General features: G+C 48.0%; 1 protein-coding gene across 2 annotated transcripts in view; it reads right to left on the bottom strand.

Annotated features, from left to right (window-relative positions):
* LOC134932159 (long-chain fatty acid transport protein 2-like) overlaps nucleotides 1-25,424 on the bottom strand; it is a 266,805-nt gene that overhangs the window by 36,311 nt on the left and 205,070 nt on the right. For both annotated transcript variants that reach the window (XM_063926307.1, XM_063926306.1), the window contains one exon: nucleotides 17,908-18,005. In XM_063926307.1, coding sequence (XP_063782377.1) covers nucleotides 17,908-18,005 — 98 coding nt within the window. The remainder of the gene's footprint in view (nucleotides 1-17,907; nucleotides 18,006-25,424) is intronic.

Here is a 25,424-nt window from a genome sequence, read left to right on the forward strand (position 1 = left end):
TTCTCCCCCGGCGCCGCACAGGGAGATGACGGGCGCCCGCTGAGATTGTGTTACCAGCGGGCGCCCGTCTCCCTGCACAGCGGCAGCCGGAGGCAGGAGCTCAGTACTGAGCTCCGGCTACCGGCGCTGTCACTGTGCGCTATGGGAGAGACGTCAGTCATGACGTCTCTCTCATAGTGGTACTGAGGAGCGGACGCCCAGGGAGGAGAAGGACTGCAGCGGCGCGGGAACGGGGCTCGGTAAGTATGTTTTTTTTCTTCCTTCATGCAGCGGGGGCATCTACTGGGGGCAAACTACGGGGGGACATTACTACTGGGGGGGCATCAACAAGGGGCATTACTACTGGGGGGTGTTAGGTTCCTGGTGCACAGAACAAGGGAGATGTTCATGAAGTGAGTCCAGAGCACCAGGACGTAATGCTGGGAAAGGGGAATGGAAAGGGAATAGCCCCTGGCGCCCTAACTCTGTTGTCTCACCCGTGCTGTCAGAAATCCCTTGCGAGACTATGGTTTCTTGAGCCCTTGGCAGCCGCGTTTGAAGGGCAGATTATGTCTGCCCAACTCCGATGCCCCCCGGTCTTAGTGAGAGACAAAGGGAAATCCGAGACAGGATGATAACAAGAGGCCCTCTAACTAAGCAAACAGGCCAGGGGCTACAAGCTAACTAAAAACCTGAAGTATGTGCGGAGAAACCGCCAAATGAAAAGAACAACAAAGGAAATGCTGATCACACGCCGACACAATACCTTTGTGTACCGGCGGTGACAGCATAAGCAGAACCCTCTGCAAAACACCAGGGACAGAAACAATAATGGAATACAGCGGCCTAGGCCAACGGACGCGGCAGAGCCGCTACTCACGGAACTGGTACGAATACTGGCAAACGGACAGGAACCCTCAATGATGCCGACACACACTCTCAGAACTGGAGGACAGGCAGAATCCCAAACGACAGACCGGTGGACACCAGGAAACCAGGAACTTGACCAGGGATAGGCAAAGCCACTGGACATCAGGGCAGGAACGCCTCACAGCAGGACACGGGCTCAGACACAGGAATCGACACAGGGACTGACACAGGAATCAACACAGGAAGCAGCTAGTCAGATACTGCTATACAGGAGCTCAGGGACTGGCAGGAACCAGCACAGACTTCAAGCAGACTGAAAACCAAGAAATATCACCAGCATCTGTGAATTGCAGTCAGCCAGCATATAACAGAGAGGCCTAATTAATAATCCCATGCAGCTGCCCTGTTGCATGACTCTAAACTGACAAGATGCAATTAGCAGCCAGGTGAGGCTGAACACATGGGAACAAGCTGCAATTACACAGACTCACCAGCGGCAGCAGACAAGAGTATTCCAAAATAGAGCAACGGGAAATCCTGGCATGCAAGACAACTTTATAAACATAAAATAGGAATGAACCACTACCTGTGGTTCATAACAGTATCCCCTCCTTAAGGGTGAGCTCCGAGCACCCCATGACACCCACGGGGAACATAAACAGAAGTATAACATAAAATACAGAACAAAAATGCAAAACAGGAATGAGCCACAGCCGTGGCTCATAACATTACCCCCCCCTTGAGGAGGGGTCAAAAGACCCCAAAATTAAGACTATCCAGAACAAGGGATACAAAAAAAAAAAACCTGACACACTGGTCTAACAGACAAGAAAACAAAAAACAAGCTGTAGCAACAACTTGTAACAGTGCCCTCACCTTGATGGTGGCCACTGGACACAAGACAAGGAAAAAAAAAATATTTTTTTTTTTATCAAGGCAAGAGTCAAAAATTATTTCTTTTTCTTCTTCTTCTTTTTACAAAGCTCTTTAGGTCTGACCAAGGTAATTCCCCAAACATTGTCTGAACTGATGGTACCACCCAGCAAGGCTGCGTTCAAATCAGAGACAGGTCTCTTACCCTTGGGAGCTGAACTTTCTGGTAAAGTACTATTATTAGAAGAAGTCAGAAAAGCACATCCTGCAGTCAAAACAACGGGCTGGGACTCTTGTGCCGAGTTTACAGTATTTGGTGGACTCTCAGCAGACAAGACGGGTGACTTAGAGGAACCTGAACCAATTTCTTTGGAACCATATCTTTTAATAATTGCATCACAGAATGCTAGGGGATCCTGAAGAATGGGATCTTCAGCTTTCATTAGGCTGGTCGCCCACTCAAAAGGCTCTCCTCTAAAAGAATAAATCAGATAGAGCCCAAGGTTTTCTGAAGTGATGCCCAGAAATGGTCTAGACAACATAATAGTGTAATAGTGTTTGAAAAGCGCCAGAAATTGGGCTAAGTCCCCATCAAAGGTTATGGATGTTGAGATATCAGAGTCAGGATCTGTTTCCTTCTCATCTGACTGACTGGAGTGCTTTGCTAGGACCTGGTCACTATTGACCTTACTCGAGGCTGAGACTCTCTGAACCCCACCCGGGGCAGTTGCTTTCTGAACCCCACCTGGGGCTGAGACTTTCTGAACCCCACCCGGGGCAGTGACTTTCTGAACCCCACCCGGGGCAGTGACTTTCTGAACCCCACCCGGGGCAGTGACTTTCTGAACCCCACCCAGGGCAGTGGCCTCCGGGAACTCCGCTGGGGCAGTGGCCTCCGGGAACCCCGCTGGGGCAGTGGCCTCCGGGAACCCCGCTGGGGTCAGCACCTCGGATTATTTTACTGGGACCGGGCCGTTGGCCTCCCTGACTGGGATCGGGCCATCGGCCTCCCTCTCTGAGTCGATAATTATCGAAAGTTCTCCCGGGACTATGACTTCCGGGACTTTTGCTGAAGCAATAACGTTCAGATCCTCCACTAATGCTATGCTTCTTAAGTTCTTTCCTGGGGAAGCGACTTCTAGACCCTTCTTTGGGGCTGCGTCTCTCGAGACCCCACTTGGGGATATTACTTCAAAGATCCCTTCTGGGGTTTTGCTTCTCGAGTTCCCTTCAAGAACTATGGTTTTAGAGACCCTTTCTAGGGTTGCGCTCTTCAAGTCCCTACCTGGGGTAACAGCTTCTGAGACCCCTTCTGGTATGGACACCTGAACTACAATATTTGATGTCCCTCTATAAGCTTGGGCATCGGGTACCGCACCAGCACTCTGGGCATCGGGTACCGCACCAGCACTCTGGGCATCGGGTACCGCACCAGCACTCTGGGCATCGGGTACTGCACCAGCACTCTGGGCATCGGGTACCGCACCAGGACCCTGGGCTATGGGCACCACTCCAGGACCCTGGGCTACGGGCACCACTCCAGGACCCTGGGCATCGGGCACCACTCCAGGACCCTGGGCATCGGGCACCACTCCAGGACCCTGGGCATCGGGCACCACTCCAGGACCCTGGGCATCGGGCACCACTCCAGGAACCTGGGCATCGGGCACCACTCCAGGAACCTGGGCATCGGGCACCACTCCAGGAACCTGGGCATCGGGCACCACTCCAGGAACCTGGGCAACGGGCACCACTCCAGGAACCTGGGCAACGGGCACCACTCTAGGAACCTGGGCAACGGGCACCACTTCAGGAACCTGGGCAACGGGCACCACTCCAGGGGCTTGCAACTCTGCTTCAACAGGAACCTCAAGAGAGGAGAGAAACATTCTCTTTTGATTCCTAAATCTATAATGGGGCTCCCTTGCCCAAGGACCCCAATTATAGGACAGAGAGCTTTTTAGTGTGGGTTGTGTGACAAGTACCTCTGCCACAGTAGAGACAGGAGTAGGTCTTGTATCCTGACTCAACTTGGCCAGAGGGCAAGACTCGTCACCACACTTTGGCTTGCGCAACTCACAGGTCTGCAGATAGTGGCCTAAACCCCCACAATATAGGCATAAGTTTAAGTTTCTGCGACGCCGACGCTCCTCTTCTGAGAGCCTGGGCCGCAGAAAACTTTTAAACCTTTTCTCTTCAATTAAACCAGAGGATTCTCTTGTCACCATACTGTGAACAAGAGTCTCTCTAGAGATAGATGTACTCTCAACGACTTCTGGCAAGATGAGCAAGATTTTAGTCAGAAGGTTTTGCAGTTGCTTTAGGGATTGCTGCAAAACTTCTAGTCGCTCTGGTCTCAAAGCACTGAAAACAGAGTTCAGGGCTGCGAGAGATGCCTGCAGGGCTTGCATAGTAGACATAGGAGGATTTAAAACTAGACAAGACAAGGCAGGACTAGACAAGGCAGGACTAGACAAGGCAGGACTAGACAAGGCAGGACTAGACAAGGCAGGACTAGACGAGGCAGGACTAGACAAGGCAGGACTAAATTTTTTCTAAACAAAACAAGACTTTTTTTTTTTTTTTTTAAACACCGGACTGGATTCTAAACACCGGACTGGATTCTAACACCGGACTGGATTCTAAACACCGGACTGGATTCTAAACACTGAATTCTAGACAGGACTGGATTCTAAACACCGGATTGGATTCTGCACACTGAATTCTAGACAGGACTGGAATCTAGACTAGACACTGGACTGGGCCAAAAAAGAAAAAAAAGTTTTATTTCTTTTTTGTGGTATGGCTGGTGATAATGTTAGGTTCCTGGTGCTCAGAACAAGGGAGATGTTCATGAAGTGAGTCCAGAGCACCAGGACGTAATGCTGGGAAAGGGGAATGGAAAGGGAATAGCCCCTGGCGCCCTAACTCTGTTGTCTCACCCGTGCTGTCAGAAATCCCTTGCGAGACTATGGTTTCTTGAGCCCTTGGCAGCCGCGTTTGAAGGGCGGATTATGTCTGCCCAACTCCGATGCCCCCCGGTCTTAGTGAGAGACAAAGGGAAATCCGAGACAGGATGATAACAAGAGGCCCTCTAACTAAGCAAACAGGCCAGGGGCTACAAGCTAACTAAAAACCTGAAGTATGTGCGGAGAAACCGCCAAAGGAAAAGAACAACAAAGGAAATGCTGATCACACGCCGACACAATACCTTTGTGTACCGGCGGTGACAGCATAAGCAGAACCCTCTGCAAAACACCAGGGACAGAAACAATAATGGAATACAGCGGCCTAGGCCAACGGACGCGGCAGAGCCGCTACTCACGGAACCGGTACGAATACTGGCAAACGGACAGGAACCCTCAATGATGCCGACACACACTCTCAGAACTGGAGGACAGGCAGAATCCCAAACGACAGACCGGTGGACACCAGGAAACCAGGAACTTGACCAGGGATAGGCAAAGCCACTGGACATCAGGGCAGGAATGCCTCACAACAGGACACGGGCTCAGACACAGGAATCGACACAGGGACTGACACAGGAATCAACACAGGAAGCAGCTAGTCAGATACTGCTATACAGGAGCTCAGGGACTGGCAGGAACCAGCACAGACTTCAAGCAGACTGAAAACCAAGAAATATCACCAGCATCTGTGAATTGCAGTCAGCCAGCATATAACAGAGAGGCCTAATTAATAATCCCATGCAGCTGCCCTGTTGCATGATTCTAAACTGACAAGATGCAATTAGCAGCCAGGTGAGGCTGAACACATGGGAACAAGCTGCAATTACACAGACTCACCAGCGGCAGCAGACAAGAGTATTCTAAAATAGAGCAACGGGAAATCCTGGCATGCAAGACAACTTTATAAACATAAAATAGGAATGAACCACTACCTGTGGTTCATAACAGGGGGGACATTACTACTGTGGGCATTATATCTGGGGGCATCTACTGGGGGCAACAGTACTGGGGGGGTCATCTATTGGGGGCAGCTACTGGGTGACATTTTTACTGGGGGACATCTACTGGGGGCATTATTACTGGGGGGCACCTACTGGGGGCATTACTACTGGGGGTCATCTATTGGGGGCACCTAATGTGGGACAATTTTACTGGGGGCCATCTACTGGGGGCATTATTACTGGGGGACATCTACTGGGGGCATTATATCTGGGGGCATCACTACTGGGGGGGTCATCTATTGGGGGCAGCTACTGGGGGACATTTTTACTGGGGGCCATCTACTGGGGGCATTACTGGGAGGCACCTACTGGGGGCATTATTATTGGGGGCACCTAATGAGGGACATTTTTACTGGGGGCATTATTACTGGGGGGCATCTACTGGGGGCATTACTACTAGGGGGTCATCTATTGGGGGCAGCTACTAGGGGACATTTTTACTGGGGGCCATCTACTGGGGGCATTATTACTGGGGGGCATCTACTGGGGGGTCATCTATTGGGGGCAGCTACTGGGGGACATTTTTACTGGGGGCCATCTACTGGGGGCATTACTGGGAGGCACCTACTGGGGGCATTAATAGTGGGGGCACCTAATGAGGGACATTTTTACTGGGGGCATTATTACTGGGGGGCATCTACTGGGGGCATTACTACTGGGGGGTCATCTATTGGGGGCAGCTACTAGGGGACATTTTTACTGGGGGCCATCTACTGGGGGCATTATTACTGGGGGGCATCTACTGGGGGGTCATCTATTGGGGGCAGCTACTGGGGGCATTATTACTGGGGGGCAGCTACTGGGGGCATTACTACTGGGGGGTCATCTATTGGGGCAAAGTCCTAGGGGGCATTACTACTGGGGGCAAACTACTGGAGGACATCAATACTGGGGGGCATCTACTGGGGGCAAACTACTGGGGGCCATTATTACTGGGGGCCAACTACAAAGGTGCTAACTACTGGGGGCATACTACAGGAGGGCATTACTACTGGCAGCTTAACTACAGGGGCATTACTACTTGGGGGCTAAACTACAGGGGGGCCAAACTACTGGGGGCATAACTACAGGGGCCAAACTACTGGGGGCATTACTACTGGAGGCTAAACTATAAGGGGGGCATAACTACAGGGGCTAAACTACAATGGGGCAAACTACAGGGGGGCATTACTACTGGTGGCTAAACTAGTGGGGGCATTACCACTGGGAGGCTAAACTAAAGGGGGGGTAAACTACTGGGGTCATAACTGCAGGGGCATTACCACTGGGGGCATTACTACAGGCAACATTACTACTGGGGGCAATACGGGCATTGCATAAGGGGCACCACTACTATGGGGTCTATATAAGGGGCACTACCAGTACAGTGGACATTGCATAATGAGCGCTACAACTGTGGGCATTGTATAAGAAGCGCCACCTCACATGCACCGAAGCCGCACCCAAATGTACTTGCCCCTTCCATCGTGCCCCCCCTATCATTTTCTTCTGGATCCGCCCCTGCCTGGCACCCTACCCAGCTGCCTATCTCTTTCTATTTCATTCATCTCTCATACATTCATACATACATACATATACATACACTGCCTCTCTCATATATACATTCATACTCTCATTCCTTCACAACTCTCTACTTTTTCTCTGTCTTTCTCATTCTCGCTCTCTTTTACATATATATATTATCTCCCTTTATTTCTGACACACACACACACACACACACACACACACACACACACACACACACACACACACATCTCTCTTTCTATTTTATTCTGTCTCTTATACATATATACATACATACATACATACATACATACACTGCCTCTCTCATACATACATACATACATACATACATATTCACTGTCTCTCTCATACATACACTGCCTCTCTCATACATACATACACTGCCTCTCTCATACATACACTGCCTCTCTCATACATACATACATACATACATACAACTGCCTCTCTCATACATACATACATACATACATACATACATACATACACTGCCTCTCTCATACATACATACATACATACATACATACACTGCCTCTCTAATACATACACTGCCTCCATACATATATAAACATACACTGCCTCCATACATGTATAAACATACACTGCCTCTATACATTCATACACAGCCTCCATACATACATACATACATACATACATACATACATACATACATCCAAACACTGCCTCCATACACACACACACACACACACACACACACACACACACACACACACACACACACACACACACACACATCCCTACACTGCCTCCAAACACATATACAGTACATCCAAACACTGCCTCCTTACAGTACATATATACAATACGTCCATACACTGCCTCCATACATATATACAGTACATCCATACACTGCCTCCATACATATATACAGTACATCCATACACTGCCTCCATACATATATACATCCATACACTGCCTCCATACATATATACAGTACATCCATACACTGCCTCCATACATATATACAGTACATCCATACATATACAGTACATCCGTACACTGCCTTCACACATACATACATCCATACACTGCCTCCATACATACACACATATATACATCCACACACTGCCTGTATACATACACCCACATATATATATATATATATATATATATATATATACACATTCATACACTGCCTCCATACATATATACAATACATCCATACACTGCCTCCATACACATATACATTCATACATACACACATATATACAGCCATACACTACCTTCATAAATACATACATCCATACACTACCTCCATACATACACACATATATACAATACAGCGATACACTGCCTCCATACGTACATACATATATACATTAATACACACACTGCCTCCGTACGTACGTACGTACGTACGTACGTACGTATATACATCCATACACTGCCTCCATACATACACACATATATACAGCCATACACTACCTCCATACATATACAGTATACAGTACATCCATACACTGCCTCCGTACGTACGTACGTACGTATGTACATACACAGATATATACAATACATCGGTACACTGCCTCCATACGTACGTACGTACGTACATACATATATATATACATTCATACACTGTCTCCGTACGTACACAGCCTCCATACATACATCCATACACTGCCTCCATATGTACATACATATATACATACATACACTGCCTCCATAGATACATACATCCATACACTGTCTCCATCCATCCATCCATCCATCCATCCATCCACTGCCTCCATACATACACACATATATACACTTTCTCCATACATCTATATATATATAATGTCTCCATACATACTGTACATAAATCCAACCCCCCTCCCCTCTTCAGTGCATACTTTAGAAACTACCACTTCCCCGGGGTGTGACTCCAGGCAGCCACTACTCCGGGTGCCCCACCATCGCACCAAGGGGGCGACATCTTACCGCTGGCCAGTATGCTGTACTGTTCCCCGCTGCTGCCACCATCTTCCGGCTCACGATGCCGCCCGGGTTAGCACTTCTGCTAGCGGGGAGATACTGCTGCTGTTGCTGCCGGCGGCTCCATAGTGCACAGCAGCTGGTGAGGGGCAGGCGGGCAGCTGATGCTGGCGGGGAGGCACTGTTCCTGGTGCTGCCGCCGGCTCTGAGTGCCTAGTGCGCTGCAGATAGCGCAAGGTGGGCAGCTGCTTCTGTCGGGGGGCGAGCGCCTGCTGCCTGCCTGATGCCGCACTTGTCCTCAATCCCCTCCGCCCCTCCGGAACCCACAGAACTATATTTTTAAAAAAACAAACGGTGCCGTGGGTTGCGGGGGAAAGTGGAGGCCGCTCACTCCTAGTTGTACTGTTAAGTGTCGCCCTCCAGCAGCCGGCGCTCTAGGCAGCTGCCTAAAGCTGCCTAGTGGTAGCGCCGGCCCTGGGTGGAAGGAGCCACCTTTTCCCATCCAATGTTGGGAAGGTCAGGCATCGCAACCGACACAATTGGACTCTCCTTGGGGATTTGTGATTTAGAAGAACGCACAGTTCTTTGCTGTGCTTTTGCCAGCTTAAGTCTTTTCATTTTTCTAGCGGGAGGATGAGTGCTTCCATCCTCATGTGAAGCTGAACCACTAGCCATGAACATAGGCCAGGGCCTCAGCCGTTCCTTGCCACTCCGTGTCGTAAATGGCATATTGACAAGTTTACGCTTCTCCTCAGACGCTTTTAATTTAGATTTTTGGGTCATTTTACTGAACTTTTGTTTTTTGGATTTTACATGCTCTCTACTATGACATTGGGCATCGGCCTTGGCAGACGACGTTGATGGCATTGAATCGTCTCTGCCATGACTAGTGGCAGCAGCTTCAGCACTAGGTGGAAGTGGATCTTGATCTTTCCCTATTTTACCCTCCACATTTTTGTTCTCCATTTTTTAATGTGTGGAATTATATGTTAGTAATATTATTATATCAATAGCAATGGCCTACTGTACTACTATATACTGGTGGTCACCAAAATGCTGCACTATACTACTATATTACTATATACTGCTTACAACAATACAGCACAGATATGGATACTAGAAGTGACACAGAGCTGCAATATACAGCAATGGCCTACTGTACTGTACTACTATATACTGGTGGTCACCAAAATGCTGCACTGTACTACTATATACTGCTCACAACAATGCAGCACAGATATGGATATTTGAAGTGACACAGAGCTGCAAGATACAGCAATGGCCTACTGTACTACTATATACTGGTGGTCACCAAAATGCTGCACTGTACTACTATATACTGCTCACAACAATGCAGCACAGATATGGATACTTGAAGTGACACAGAGCTGCAAGATACAGCAATGGCCTACTGTACTGTACTACTATATACTGGTGGTTACCAAAATGCTGCACTGTACTACTATATACTGCTCACAACTATGCAGCACAGATATGGATACTTGAAGTGACACAGAGCTGCAAGATACAGCAATGGCCTACTGTACTGTACTACTATATACTGGTGGTCACCAAAATGCTGCACTGTACTACTATATACTGGTCACACAACAATGCAGCAGATATTGAGCACTGATCTGGATACTAGAACTGAGTCTGACACGGAGCTGCACGATACAGCAATGGCCTACTGTACTGTACTACTATAATATACTGTTGGTCACCACAATGCAGCACACTGAGCACAGATATTGAGCTTTTCAGGCAGAGAACGTAGCCACCAGTGCCGTAACTAGACATTTTAGCGCTGTGTGCAAGAAACAGCATCGGCGCCCCCCCCCCCATATAAAACAGGGCTAATGCACTCCATAGGTGCGCACCAAAAATATAGGGGCATGGATTCATGGGGAAGGGGCGGGGCCACATAGCTTCCTTTTACACAGTACAACAGGCAGAGCTCCCTTTTACACAGTACGGCAGGTAGAGTCCCCTTCCGCACATTAGGCAGGCAGAGTCCCCTTTTACACATTAGGTAGGTAGAGTCCCCCTTTTACACATTAGGCAGGTAGAGTCCCCCATTTACACATTACGGCAGCAGAGTCCACCTTTTTATACATAAGGCAGGCAGAGTCCCCTTTTTTTACACATTAAGGCAGACAGCGCCCCCTTTTTTACACATTATGGCAGGCAGCGTCCCCTTTTTTACACATTACGGCAGACAGCGTCCCCTTTTTTACACATTACGGCAGACAACGTCCCCTTTTTAAACATTACGGCAGACAGCGTCCCCTTTTACACATTACGGCAGCCAGTCCCCCTTTTACACATTACGGCAGACAGCTTCCCCTTTTTACACATTACGGCAGACAGCGTCCACTTTTTACACATTACGACAGACTGCATCCCCCTTTTTACACATTACGGCAGACAGCGTCCCCTTTTTTACACATTACGGCAGACAACGTCCCCTTTTTAAACATTACGGCAGACAGCGTCCCCTTTTACACATTACGGCAGCCAGTCCCCCTTTTACACATTACGGCAGACAGCTTTCCCTTTTTACACATTACGGCAGACAGCGTCCCCTTTTTACACATTACGACAGACTGCGTCCCCTTTTTACACATTACGGCCGACTGCGTCCCCCTTTTTACACATTATGGCAGATAGTCCCCCTTTTTACACATTAGTCAGCAGGATCCCCCTTGGTTACACATTAGTCAGCAGGATCCCCCTTGATAACACATTAGTCAGCAGGATCCCCCTTGGTTACACATTAGTCAGCAGAATCCCCCTTGGTTACACATTAGTCTGCAGGATCCCCCTTGGTTACACATTAGTCTGCAGGATCCCCCTTGATCACACATTAGACAGCAGAGTGAGTGTGTGTCTGGGTGTGTCTGAGTACCTGTTGGGGCGATGCAGCATCCAGGACTTCTTTCCAGCCGCTCATAGTCCCTCGTCCAGCGCAGCAGCGGTGGGTCTCACTGGCGGCGTCTCTGGCTGAAGGAGCGCTCGGCGCTCCCTCTCCGTTTGACAGGCAGCGGCAGGTCTCACTGGCGGCGTCTCCTATACAGGAGACGCCGGCTGAAGGAGCGCTCCCTCTCCATTTGACAGGCGGAGCTCACAGGGGGCATCAGCAGAGACAGCGGCATCTCATATAACGGGGAAGGCGGCTGAAAGAGGCGGTGGCGGTGCTCACAGGCGGCATTACTGCGCACAATGGGCTGTGTGGAATACCAAATGTCGCACTCCCCGTCCCTCACAGAGACGGCGGCTGGATCTAGGCGCCGGTGTACAGCCTAAATTACACTGTCCATCATTGACTAGCACGGCTGTACGTAGGGGTGTGCTGCCAGATGGTGCGCCTTCACTGCACTTGCGCTGTGGGCAAGGCACCGTCGGCACACACCTAGTTACGGCCCTGGTAGCCATGTCCTCTTCGCTCAATCTACAATGCACGAGTGAAAATGGCGCGACGTGCGGTTCTTTATATAGAATACGAATCTCGCGAGAATCCGACAGCGGGATGATGACGTTCGGCCTCGTTTGGGATTAACCGAGCAAGGCGGGAAGATCCGAGGCTGCCTCGGACCGGTGTAAAACACGTGAAGTTCGGGGGGGTTCGGATCTTGATGAACCGAACCCGCTCATCTCTAATATATATACACACACACACACAGACACACACACAGACACACACACAGACACACACACACACACACACACACACACACACACACACACACACACACACACACACACACACACACTTTTTCTTTGCCTGGCACTCCACTTATATAGACTTTCCATTACAGATATACAGTATCTATGTTAGAGATGTGCACCAGACACTTTTCGGGTTTTGGTGTTGGACCTGGATTTTTTTCAAAAATACATAAAAACAGATAAAATCACAGATTTTGGGGTTGTTTTTTTTTTGTTCCTACAGTATTATTAACCTCAACATTCATTTCCACTCATTCCAGTCTATTCTGAACACCTCGCAATATTGGCCCTCATTCCGAGTTGTTCGCTCGCAAGCTGCTTTTAGCAGCATTGCACACGCTAAGCCGCCGCCTACTGGGAGTGTATCTTAGCATAGTAAAATTGCGAACGAAAGATTCTCAAAATTGCGATTACACACCTCTTAGCAGTTTCTGAGTAGCTTCAAACTTACTCGGCATCTGCGATCAGTTCAGTGCTTGTCGTTCCTGGTTTGACGTCACAAACACACCCAGCGTTCGCCCAGACACTCCTCCGTTTCTCCAGCCACTCCCGCGTTTTTCCCAGAAACGGTAGCGTTTTTTCACACACACCCATAAAACGGCCAGTTTCCGCCCAGAAACACCCACTTCCTGTCAATCACATTACGATCACCAGAACGAAGAAAAAACCGTGAGTAAAATTCTTAACTGCATAGCAAATTTACTTGGCGCAGTCGCACTGCGGACATTGCGCATGCGCATTCGCGACTAATCGCTCCGTTGCAGAAAAAAAATAACGAGCGAACAACTCGGAATGACCCCCATTGTTTTTAGGCCAAAAGGTTGCACCGAGGTAGCTGGCACAAACACGGGGCCCATCTAGGAGTGGCACTGCAGTGGCAGACAGGATGGCAGTTTTAAAAACTAGGCCCCAAACAGCACATAATGCAAAGGAAAAAAAAGAGGTGCAAGATGGAATTGTCCTTGGGACCGGCACCTCCCACCCACCCTTATGTTGTATATAAACAGGACATGCACAGTTTAACAAACCAGTAATTTCAGCGACAGGGTCTGCCACACGACTGAGGCTGAAATGATTGGTTTGTTTGGGCCCCCACCAAAAAAGAAGCAATTAATCTTTCTAGCACAAACTGGCTCTACAGAGGCATGATGTCGTCCTCATCCTCATCCTCCGATTCCTCACCCTCTTCAGTGTTTACATCCTCACAGAGAAATATTTCCACACCGAAGAGGAGGATTTTTGGGTATTTTGCACAGGCATAACAATGGGCTTTTTCATCCTATGGCCAACAACTGTCTCCACTGGTGCCTTATTCAAACAAACCACATCACCATCAGAATCCTCATCGTCAGCTACACCAATATCCTCCTCATCCTGGTGTACTTCTACTGTACAGTGACATCCTCAATCACAATATCAGCAGGGGGCATGCAAATGGTGGTAGGAGCCTCCTTTTCCTATACGGTCTTGGGAAGGTCAGGCCTTGACATTGCAACCGCGGACACACTTGGACTCTCCTTGGGGATTTGTGACATTGCTGAGTCTGAATGCACAGTTGTTTTTTCCTGTACTGTAACAAGCTTAATTTTTTTTATTTTTTCAAGAGGGAGGAGGGCTTCCATTTTTATGAGGAGCTGAACCATCAGTCATGAACATAGGCCAACGGCTTAGCCTTTTTCTGCCACTTCGTGTCGTGAATGGCATATTGCCAATTTTAAGTTTCTCATCAGATCATTTCTTTTTCTTTTTTTTTGGTTATTAATTTTTGCTTCTTGGAATTTACATGCCCTCAATGACATTGGGCAACGGCCTTAGCAGACGACATTGATGGAATTGCATCGTCAATGTCATGACTGGTGGCAGCAGCTTCAGCACTAGTACTAGGAAGTGGTTCCTGATCTTTCACTAATTTTTCCTCTAAATTTTTGTTCTACATTTCTACGTGTCCCTTCATTTATTCAGCACCTGACAGGGCCACAGCATTCCTTTATTTTCACAGCACCTGACAGGACCACAGTGTTCCTTTGTTTTTACAGCACCCCTGTATTTTTACAGCATACAGGACAGGGCCACAGCATTTCTTTATTTTTACAGCACCCGACAGGGCAACAGCGTTCCTTTATTTTTACAGCATACAGGACAGGGCAACAGTGTTCCTTTATTTTTACAGCACCCGACAGGGCCACAACGTTCCTTTATTTTTACAGCATCCCTGTATTTTTACAGCATATAAGACAGGGCCATAGTGTTCCTTTATTTTTACAGCACCTGACAGGGCCACAGCATTTCTTTATTTTTAAAGCACCCCTGTATTTTTACAGCATACAGGACAGGGCCACAGCGTTCCTTTCTTTTTACAGCACTCAACAGGTTCACAGTGTTACTTTATTTTACAGCACCCGACAGGGCCACAACGTTCCTTTATTTTTACAGCATCCCTGTATTTTTACAGCATACAAGACAGGGCCATAGTGTTCCTTTATTTTTACAGCACCTGACAGGGCCACAGCATTTCTTTATTTTTAAAGCACCCCTGTATTTTTACAGCATACAGGACAGGGCCACAGCGTTCCTTTCTTTTTACAGCACTCAACAGGTTCACAGTGTTACTTTATTTTTACAGCACCACTATATTGTTACAGCATACAGTGTTCCTTTATTTAGAGCACCTGACAGGGCCACAGCATTCCTTTATTTTTACAGCACCTGACAGGGCTACAGCATTCCTTTATTTTTACAACACCCCTGCATTTTTACAGCATACAGGGCAGGGCCACATCATTCCTTTATTTTTACAGCATACAGAACAGGGCCACAGTGTACCTTTATTTTTACAGCACCCGACAGGGCCACAGCGTTCCTTTATTTTTACAACACCCCTGTATTTTTACAGCATACAGGACAGAGCCATAATGTTCCTTTATTTTTAAGGAACCCGACAGGGCCACAGCGTTTCTTTATTTTTACAGCATACAGGACAGGGCCACAGTTTTCCTTTAATTTTACAGCACCTGACAGGGCCACAGCGTTCCTTTATTTTTACAGCATCCCTGTATTTTTACAACATACAGGACAGGGCCATAGTGTTCCTTTATTTTTACAGCACCCGACAGGGCCACAGCGTTTCTTTATTTTTACAGCACCCCTGTATTTTTACAGCATGCAGGACAGGGCCACATCATTCCTTTATTTTTACAGCACTCAACAGGCTCACAGTGTTCCTTTCTTTTTACAGTACCCCTGTTTTGTTACAGCATACAGGACAGGGCCACAGTGTTCCTTTATTTTTACAGCACCTGACAGGGCCACAGTGTTCTTTTATTTTTACAGCACCCAACAGGGCCACAGCATTTCTTTATTTTTACAGCACCCGACAGGGCCACAGCGTTCCTTAATTTTTACAGCAGCCGACAGGGCCACAGTGTTCCTTTATTTTTACAGCACCCAACAGGGCCACAGCATTTCTTTATTTTTACAGCACCCGACAGGGCCACAGCGTTCCTTAATTTTTACAGCAGCCGACAGGGCCACAGTGTTCGTTTAGTTTTACAGCACCACTATATTACAGCACACAGGACAGTGCCCCTTTATTTTTACAGCACACAGAACAGTGCCCCTAACAGCACAGGACAGCAACACCCCTGTACAGCACCCCTAATAGCACAGGACAGCACCCCTGTACAGCACCCTTAACAGCGCACAGGACAGCACCCCAAAAGAGCACACACTGACCCCACCCGACGCCACCACCCACAGAGAGACAGAGGTCTGTCTTCCTCACTCTCCAAGTCCGGAGTGAAAATGTCGGCGACATGCGGCTCCTTATGTGGAATCCAAAACCCGTGAGATCCGGCAGCGGAATGACATTTTGCCTCATTCTGGGATCCGAGTCTGGCAGGAAGTCCCGAGCCAGACTCGGATCTGGGCTTGGATCCTGAAGTCCGGGGGGGTTCGGATCTTGGAGATCCGAACCCGCTCATCCCTGATCTATGTATACAAAAGGCTAATGCTACAAACACAGACACACATACACGCAGACAGTCACACACAAACTAGGCTCAGCATGACAAAGCCCTAGCTCCAAGCAGCAGAATTTTCAGAAACCCGGCAGTTCCTGTGTGAGTAGCGACTGCCCCATCTATAATCCGGCCCTGATGTCCATCATTTTGATAGGTTTTGAACTAGTCCTATATAATATAATGCTAACATTGCTCCTTACCTCCATTTGTCATTGTGTATATATATATATATATATACACACACACACACACACACACACACACACACACACACACACACACACAGACACACACACACACACACACACACACACACACACACACACACACACACGTGAGACATAACATCAAAATATTCTAGTAGCAGGAAAACTAAGACAACTTTATCTACTATGGTAGATTTAAGAGGATTAACTAATTATTTTGATGGTGTCCTTTTGTCTATATTTTTTTTAACTATTTTTTTAAACATCTTCATACATACCTACCTTGGAATTATAAAAGTGGTTACAGTTTTCAGATGATGTAATTAGCATTGGTGTAACAAGGGGGGTGCGTAACAAGAGGGGTACGTTTGCCCTGGGTACCATGGCAGAGGGGGGGAGCCACCAGTCTTACCCGGGTGCAATGTGTTTGGTACCCACGGGCTCCTGATTCCAGGAGGGCCCAAACTGCACACAGTTTTGTAATACTTACCCTGCGAAGACCCGCGTTGGCAGCAGAAGTGCTGCAGAAACCACTATGAATATGGTGCACTGGCCTTTTTACTGGAGTTTTGCGTATGCGCATAAGACTTAGAAACAGCACCGGAGTCTTTGAATGACCCTAGTACCTAGAGACTATCCGGCTAAGTATAAATTTTATTTTTTTGCCCTGGGTGGCATTTTAAAATTAACCTGGGAGTCAAAACCCCTTGTTACGTCCCTGGTGAGTAGGGTTATAGTTTTAGATTTGTAAAAACTCATTGTTAAGTAATTACCAACTTGTATTACAATACCATTTAATACTTACAAGGCACCGGAACACCATAAACATTAGCCTCGTCAATGAAGTCTGTCATTCCTACAATGTCTGCCACTTCAGTAGTTGCCACGTTTTCTCCTTTCCAGCTGTAAAAGATTAATGTGTACCAGATTCATCAGACTGTAAAGGCCAAAACTGAGTGCTACATAGATAACAAATTCACTGCTTTTCTTTCAGGAGATGACAACCATTGCTTCTGCTGCATTATTCAGGTTAAATATCATTACATTTGAAAGGTTAAGCAGCACTGGAATGGGTGAGTGCATAATACTGCAGGTTCTCTGTCATCATGAGTTTCTCAGGTGGTGGCCATAAGATCACAGGAAACAGATGTTACGTTCCTGATGCTCAGAACTGGAGAGATGTTTGTGTAGAGAGTCCAGAGCACCAGGACGTGACGCTGAAATAAGGGATGGTACGGGAATAGCCCCTAGCACCCTACCTCCGTTGTTTTACCCGTGTGGTCAGTTCACGCCTGAGTGACTATGGTTTCTTGGGCCCACGGCAGCTGCGTTTGAAGGGCGGATTAGGTCTGCCAAACTCCGATGCCCCCAGGTCTTAGAGTATGACAAGGCGTGAACCGAGACAGGATAATAACAAGGGGACCTCTAACTAAAGCAAACAGAAGCTAGGGGCTACTAACTACCCTAAAACTAAATATATGTGCGGCACGCCGCCAAAGGAAAAGAACAACAAAAGATACCACTGTCCACTCCCCCACACGGCACCGCCGAGTTCCGGGGAGGACAGTGAAAAGCGGAAACCTCCGCAAAAACCACCAATACAAAAGTAAAGCAAGGACTAAGCGGTCTAGGCCGCAACATGCGGCAGAAGCCGCTACTCACGAAACCGGGAGAGAACCCCAACAAGCGAGAGCCCCCAGATGACCGCAACAGGTTCACTTGGACAGGAAGGATTCCCAGGACCGGCTTCAGAACTCCAGAACTCAGGAGCACAGGGAGCAGGATCGACCAGATACAGCTGACCAGGAACAGACGTTGCAAGGCAGGAACAGCATACAGGAAGCTATCACCAGCGAGGCTGCAGTGTGCTGGCTCCCATAAAAAGACCCTGCTGGCCAATGACAGGAGGGCCAGCAAGACCAGCCCCCAGACCCTAATTACTAGTTGCCGTGCAGCTGCCCTGCTGCATGAGCAACTAATCAATCCTATCTGGCAACGGGGAACACGGTCCGCCAATGGCGTCCCCGTTGCTATGGACCCAGCGGCTGAGGACGCCCGGCGTCCTAGCGTTGCCAGGGACCCGGCGGCTACAGTACGCACTGCGTCGTGGCGTTGCTAGGTGCTGGGCGGGCAGGGAGGGAGGTGTGGCGGCCGTGAGCGTCGCTCGGAAGCAGACCGAGCGGCCCCGCGGACCGCGGCACCTAACAGTACCCCCCTTGAGGAGGGGTTAAAGAACCCCTAAAGCCGGGATTCTGAGGAAATTCCTGAAAGAATAATCTCTTAAATTTAGGGGCATGTAAATCGTTATCCAGGACCCAAGACCTTTCTTCCGTGCCATAGCCTTTCCAGTGAACCAAAAAATAAAGCCGGCCCCGAGAAACTTTGGAATCTAAAACCTTCTCCACCAAGAACTCTTGTTGCCCCAGAATATCCACCGGAGGTCTACCCTGGGTAGTCTTCCGAGAAAGTCTCCTGGAAGAAAAATACTGCTTCAGAAGGGAACAGTGAAAAGTATTGAAAATTTTGAGTGATTTAGGCAAGCGTAGCCGAAAAGCAACTGGGTTGACCTTCTTAACGATAAGGAACAGTCCAATAAATTTGGGTCCCAATCTAGCCGAGGGTTGTCGGAGCTTGATGTTGCGGGTTGACAACCACACCTTATCTCCCACCTTAAAAGTGCATGGGCGTCGGAACCTATCAGAAAATTTTTTTTCTCGGAAGGCAGCCTTCTTAAGGGCAAACTGCACCTTTTTCCAAATCATTCTGAGACGGGAAGTTAAGGTCAACGAGGAGACTGGAAAATGAGGGTAAAAAGAATTGGCTCTAGGATGAAAGCCCAAGACCGAAAAGAATGGAGACTCCTTGGTGGAAGAATGACAAGAGTTATTATAGGCAAACTCGGCCAAAGGAAGAAATTCAGACCAATCATTCTGAAGTTTGGCCGAATATAGCCGTAAATACTGTTTTAACGACTGATTAACACGTTCAGTTTGTTCGTTAGACTGTGGATGGTACCCAGATGTTAAAGAGAGTTTCATATTTAATGAGGCACAAAAACGTTTCCAGAAACGGGCGATGAATTGCGGTCCCCGATCAGAGACAATATCCCTGGGTAAACTATGGAGCCTGAACACATGGCGGAGAAATAAAACTGCCAACCCTTGAGCAGAGGGTAATCGGGGGTGAGCAATGAAGTGGGCCAACTTACTAAAACGGTCTACTACCACCCAAATGACTCGAAATCCAGCTGAAAGAGGAAGGTCCACCACGAAATCCATGGATATATGTGACCATGGCCTGAGAGGAACGGCTAAAGGCATGAGTTGCCCGACCGGCAACGATCGAGATACCTTGTACTGAGCACAAACCTGACAGGAACGGACAAATTCCCTTACATCTTTAGAAAGATTAGGCCACCACACTGAGCGAGAGATTAACTCCAAGGTCTTAGTGATACCCGGATGACCAGAAACCTTATTATCATGAAACTCAGCTAGAACAGTGCCTCTCAGAAATTCAGGGAAGAAGAGACGATCTACAGGAGTGACTTTGGGAGCCTGCTGCTGAAGCTGGACTAGCTGTGTAAATAAATCCTGTGTGAGGCCAGCCCGGATGACAGACGATGGGACTATGGGGGTAGTAGCCAGGTGGTTATTGTGAAATGTAAGAAAACAACGTGACAGGGCATCGGCTTTTGTATTCTTGGAACCGGGCCTGAAGGTGATAATAAACCTGAAACGAGTAAAAAACAGCGCCCAACGTGCCTGTCGAGCATTAAGCCGTTTAGCTGACTCAATATACTGCAGGTTCTTGTGGTCAGTAAACACCGTAATGGTATGCCTTGCTCCTTCCAGCCAGTGCCTCCACTCCTCGAAAGCCCATTTAACTGCCAACAATTCTCGATTACCAACATCATAGTTGGATTCTGCGGAGGAGAATTTTTTGGACATGAAGGCACATGGGTGTAATTCCTGAGACTCCGGGTCTTCCTGAGAAAGGATCAGAGCCGGCCTTAGCTATAGGCAGGCTAGGCATTTGCCTAGGGCATTCAAGCATGTCTAGGGGCATCCAAGCATGTCCCTGCAGTATCTCATGCTGAGAGGGACAGTCCGCAAACTAACTGTTACTTTCCAAATGTATTCAATCAGTACTTGTATACACTGCTGTTTACATTTGTCAAAAAAAATGCACACTGTGCCTTAAACTTCCTCTGACATGCTTTAATGCCCCTGACTTGTGAGACCTCAGACAGACAGCAGAAGCCCAGTAAATGCAATTCCTGGACCTGTGACATTTTTACTGACTATATAAGGTTATTACTGGATGGCTTCTTATGATAACACATGTGTATTTTGGAAGACTGCTTCACAGAAACCTGACATCACCTATACTGCTTGTGCACATGGGGGAGGGGGACCCTGCCATCCTGTGTGTCCCTTATCCCTGTGCAAACCCCAGGTGTCTGCAGGGACATAACATGGGCAGTGTTCTCCCCAAACTTTATTTCCTAGTCAGTCCATACCGTAAAATTCCCCTGCCATCTAGCACTGTAACGTGGTCAGTAAGTTGCGTTGTGCTATTTCTATATGAAACATCAGTGCAGCGTGACTTTTGGACACATCAGACTGGAGGGCAGAGCATTTAGCTCCCACAGTATAAAGTAAAGTGCATGCAGTTAACGGGAGTAACAGACACCAGCAAACACACTGAATAGTGAAGAGAATGGACAGTTTCTACATGTTTGATACTGATCTTTTTGTATAACCAGCAAGTGTGGCAGTATCTGTGGCAGTATATGTGTATTATGGGCATTACTAATGTGGGGCATATGTGTAAGGTGCATTACTGTGTGGCATTATGTGTATTATGGGCATTACTAATGTGGGGCATATGTGTAAGGTTCCTTTACTGTGTGGAATTATATGTATTATGGTCATTACTGTGTGGCATTGTGCAGAGTTGAACTGGCCCACAGGGTAACCCCCCGGTGGGCCCCACTACCTGAGCGTTGCAGGTACAGATGCAGAACTAGCGGCGGAGCTAGGGGGCACCAGACAAAATTTTGCCTAGGGCATCAAATTGGCTAGGGCCAGCTCTGGAAAGGATAGCCCCCACTCCAACGTCTGAGGCATCTACCTCGACAATAAAGGGGAGATCCGGGTTAGGGTGTCTGAGTACTGGAGCTGAGACAAAGGCCTGCTTTAAGGCCAGAAAGGCAGACTTGGCTTCAGGCGACCAATTGGAAGGATCCGCTCCTTTTTTAGTCAATGCCACAATAGGAGCAACCAAATCTGAGAAGGTATGAATAAAACGCCTATAGTAATTTGCAAACCCTAAAAAGCGCTGAATTGCTTTTAAGTTCGTGGGTTGTGCCCAATTTAGAATGGCCTGGAGTTTTTTTGGTTCCATGAAAAACCCCTTAGGAGAAATTATATACCCCAGGAAGGACACTTCTGTGATGTGGAAATCACATTTCTCCAGTTTGGCGTATAAATGATTTTCCCGTAACTTCTGAAGGACCAGTCGCACATGGGTAATATGTTGTTCAAAAGACTCAGAGTAAATCAAAATGTCGTCTAAATAAACGACTACGAACTTTCCTAGAAAGTCGCGAAGGACGTCGTTAATGAGATATTGAAATAAAGCAGGAGCATTAGACAGCCCAAACGGCATCACCAGGTATTCATAATGTCCCGACTGTGTGCTGAAAGCCATCTTCCACTCATCCCCAGATTTTATTCGGATGAGATTGTTAGCCTCTCTAAGATCGATCTTGGAAAAGATAACGGCTGTCCGGAGCTGATCAAACAGTACTGAAATCAGTGGCAAGAGGTAGGTGTTTTTAACAGAAATTTTATTCAGAGCCCGATAATCAATATATGGTCTGAGCGACCCATCTTTTTTCTCAACAAAAAAGAAATCTGCACTCAATGGAGATTTCGAGGGCCTAATGAAGCCTTTTTTTAGGCTCTCCTGTACATAATCATTCATTGCCGTAGTTTCCGGCCCAGACAGGGCATATAGTCTCCCCTTAGGCAAAGAGGCACCGGAAACTAAGTCGATAGCGCAGTCATAGGACCGATGAGGAGGCAGAATATCCGCATTACCCTTGGAGAAAACATCGGCAAAGTCCTGATATTCCAAAGGAATAAGTTCTGGGGTGACTGCCGCAACCCGGACTGGACGGGAAATACATTCCTTAACACAAAAGGAACCCCATCGGGAAATCTCCCCAGACCGCCAATCTATGGTGGGATTATGAAAGGCAAGCCAGGGGTGACCCAAAACTACGGGGACAGCCGGACAATGGGTAAGGTAAAATTCGATTTTCTCCGAATGTAGGGCCCCCACTGTCAGTTGTACTGGAGGTGTGCGGTGAGTGATTACCCCATTAGAAAGCGGACCACCATCCATGCCGTGCATGGTGATACGTTTATCCAAAGGTATCTGTGGAACGCCCAAAGCCTGAGCCCAACCAAGATCCATGAAATTTCCCGCAGCTCCACTGTCGACGACGGCCGACACCAACGAACTGAGGCTACCAAAGGAAATTTTTACAGGAACTAATAAGGAATCATTAGAGGAGATCAACTGCAAACCCAAGTGAACCCCCTCACAATTCACTGGGTCAGAGCGTTTCCCTGTTTATTCGGGCAATTACGTGCGATATGTCCCTTGCCACCACAATACAAGCAAAGACCAGAATTTAGCCTTCTGATTCTTTCCTCTGGGGACAGCCGGGAGAGACCCATTTGCATGGGCTCCTCGACGTCCTCAGGGAAAGTATACACACATGGACTAGGCCTGAAACTAGCTCCTCTTTCAGCCCACCGCTCCCGGAGACGACAATCAATTTTAATAGCAAGCTCCATGAGTTTGTCTAAAGTCTCTGGAGCGGGGTACTGCAGGAGACTGTCTTTAATAACTTCAGACAAACCGAGGCGAAACTGACTGCGCAGGGCCGGGTCATTCCAGCCACAGTCGTTCGACCAACGGCGAAACTCGGTACAATACGCCTCTGCTGGATTTTTCCCTTGCTTAAGTGCACGCAAGTGGCTCTCAGCCGACGCTTCTCTATCAGGGTCATCGTACAAAAGGCCTAGAGACTTAAAAAAGGCATCTACAGATAGCAAGGCAACATCATCGGCTTTTAGCCCAAAAGCCCAGGTTTGCGGATCGCCTTGTAGTAAAGACATCACAATCCCGACCCGTTGAGACTCAGTACCAGAGGATCGGGGCCTTAAACGAAAATAAAGCTTACAAGCTTCCTTGAAATTAAAAAAATCCTTTCGGTTACCTGAAAAACGGTCAGGAAGGTGCATCTTTGGTTCTGGAATCATACTCGGGGAGGCTCGCAAAAGATCTTCCTGCGATCTCACCCGAAGAGTAAAATCCTGAACCATCTGAGTTAGTTCCTGAATCTGATTGGCCAAAAGCTGGCTGGGATTCGGTCCTAATACTGCCGGATTCATGAGGCCGAATTTCAAGGCCCACCAAAAACGAATAACTCTTAATATTCTTCTTTTTTTTTTTTTTTGGGCCGGTGATAATGTTACGTTCCTGATGCTCAGAACTGGAGAGATGTTTGTGTAGAGAGTCCAGAGCACCAGGATGTGACGCTGTAATAAGGGATGGTACGGGAATAGCCCCTAGCACCCTACCTCTGTTGTTTTACCCGTGTGGTCAGTTCACACCTGAGTGACTATGGTTTCTTGGGCCCAAGGCAGCCGCGTTTGAAGGGCGGATTAGGTCTGCCCAACTCCGATGCCCCCAGGTCTTAGAGTGAGACAAGGCGTGAACCGAGACAGGATAATAACAAGGGGACCTCTAACTAAAGCAAACAGAAGCTAGGGGCTACTAACTACCCTAAAACTAAATATATGTGCGGCACGCCGCCAAAGGAAAAGAACAACAAAAGATACCACTGTCCACTCCCCCACACGGCACCGCCGAGTTCCGGGGAGGACAGTGAAAAGCGGAAACCTCCGCAAAAACCACCAATACAAAAGTAAAACAAGGACTAAGCGGTCTAGGCCGCCACATGCGGCAGAAGCCGCTACTCACGAAACCGGGAGAGAACCCCAACAAGCGAGAACCCCCAGATGACCGCAACATGTTCACTTGGACAGGAAGGATTCCCAGGACCGGCTTCAGAACTCCAGAACTCAGGAGCACAGGGAGCAGGATCGACCAGATACAGCTGACCAGGAACAGACGTTGCAAGGCAGGAACAGCATACAGGAAGCTATCACCGGCGAGGCTGCAGTGTGCTGGCTCCCATAAAAAGACCCTGCTGGCCAATGACAGGAGGGCCAGCAAGAC

The sequence above is a fragment of the Pseudophryne corroboree genome, chromosome 6 (assembly GCF_028390025.1).
Source record: "Pseudophryne corroboree isolate aPseCor3 chromosome 6, aPseCor3.hap2, whole genome shotgun sequence".
Lineage (NCBI taxonomy): Eukaryota > Metazoa > Chordata > Amphibia > Anura > Myobatrachidae > Pseudophryne > Pseudophryne corroboree.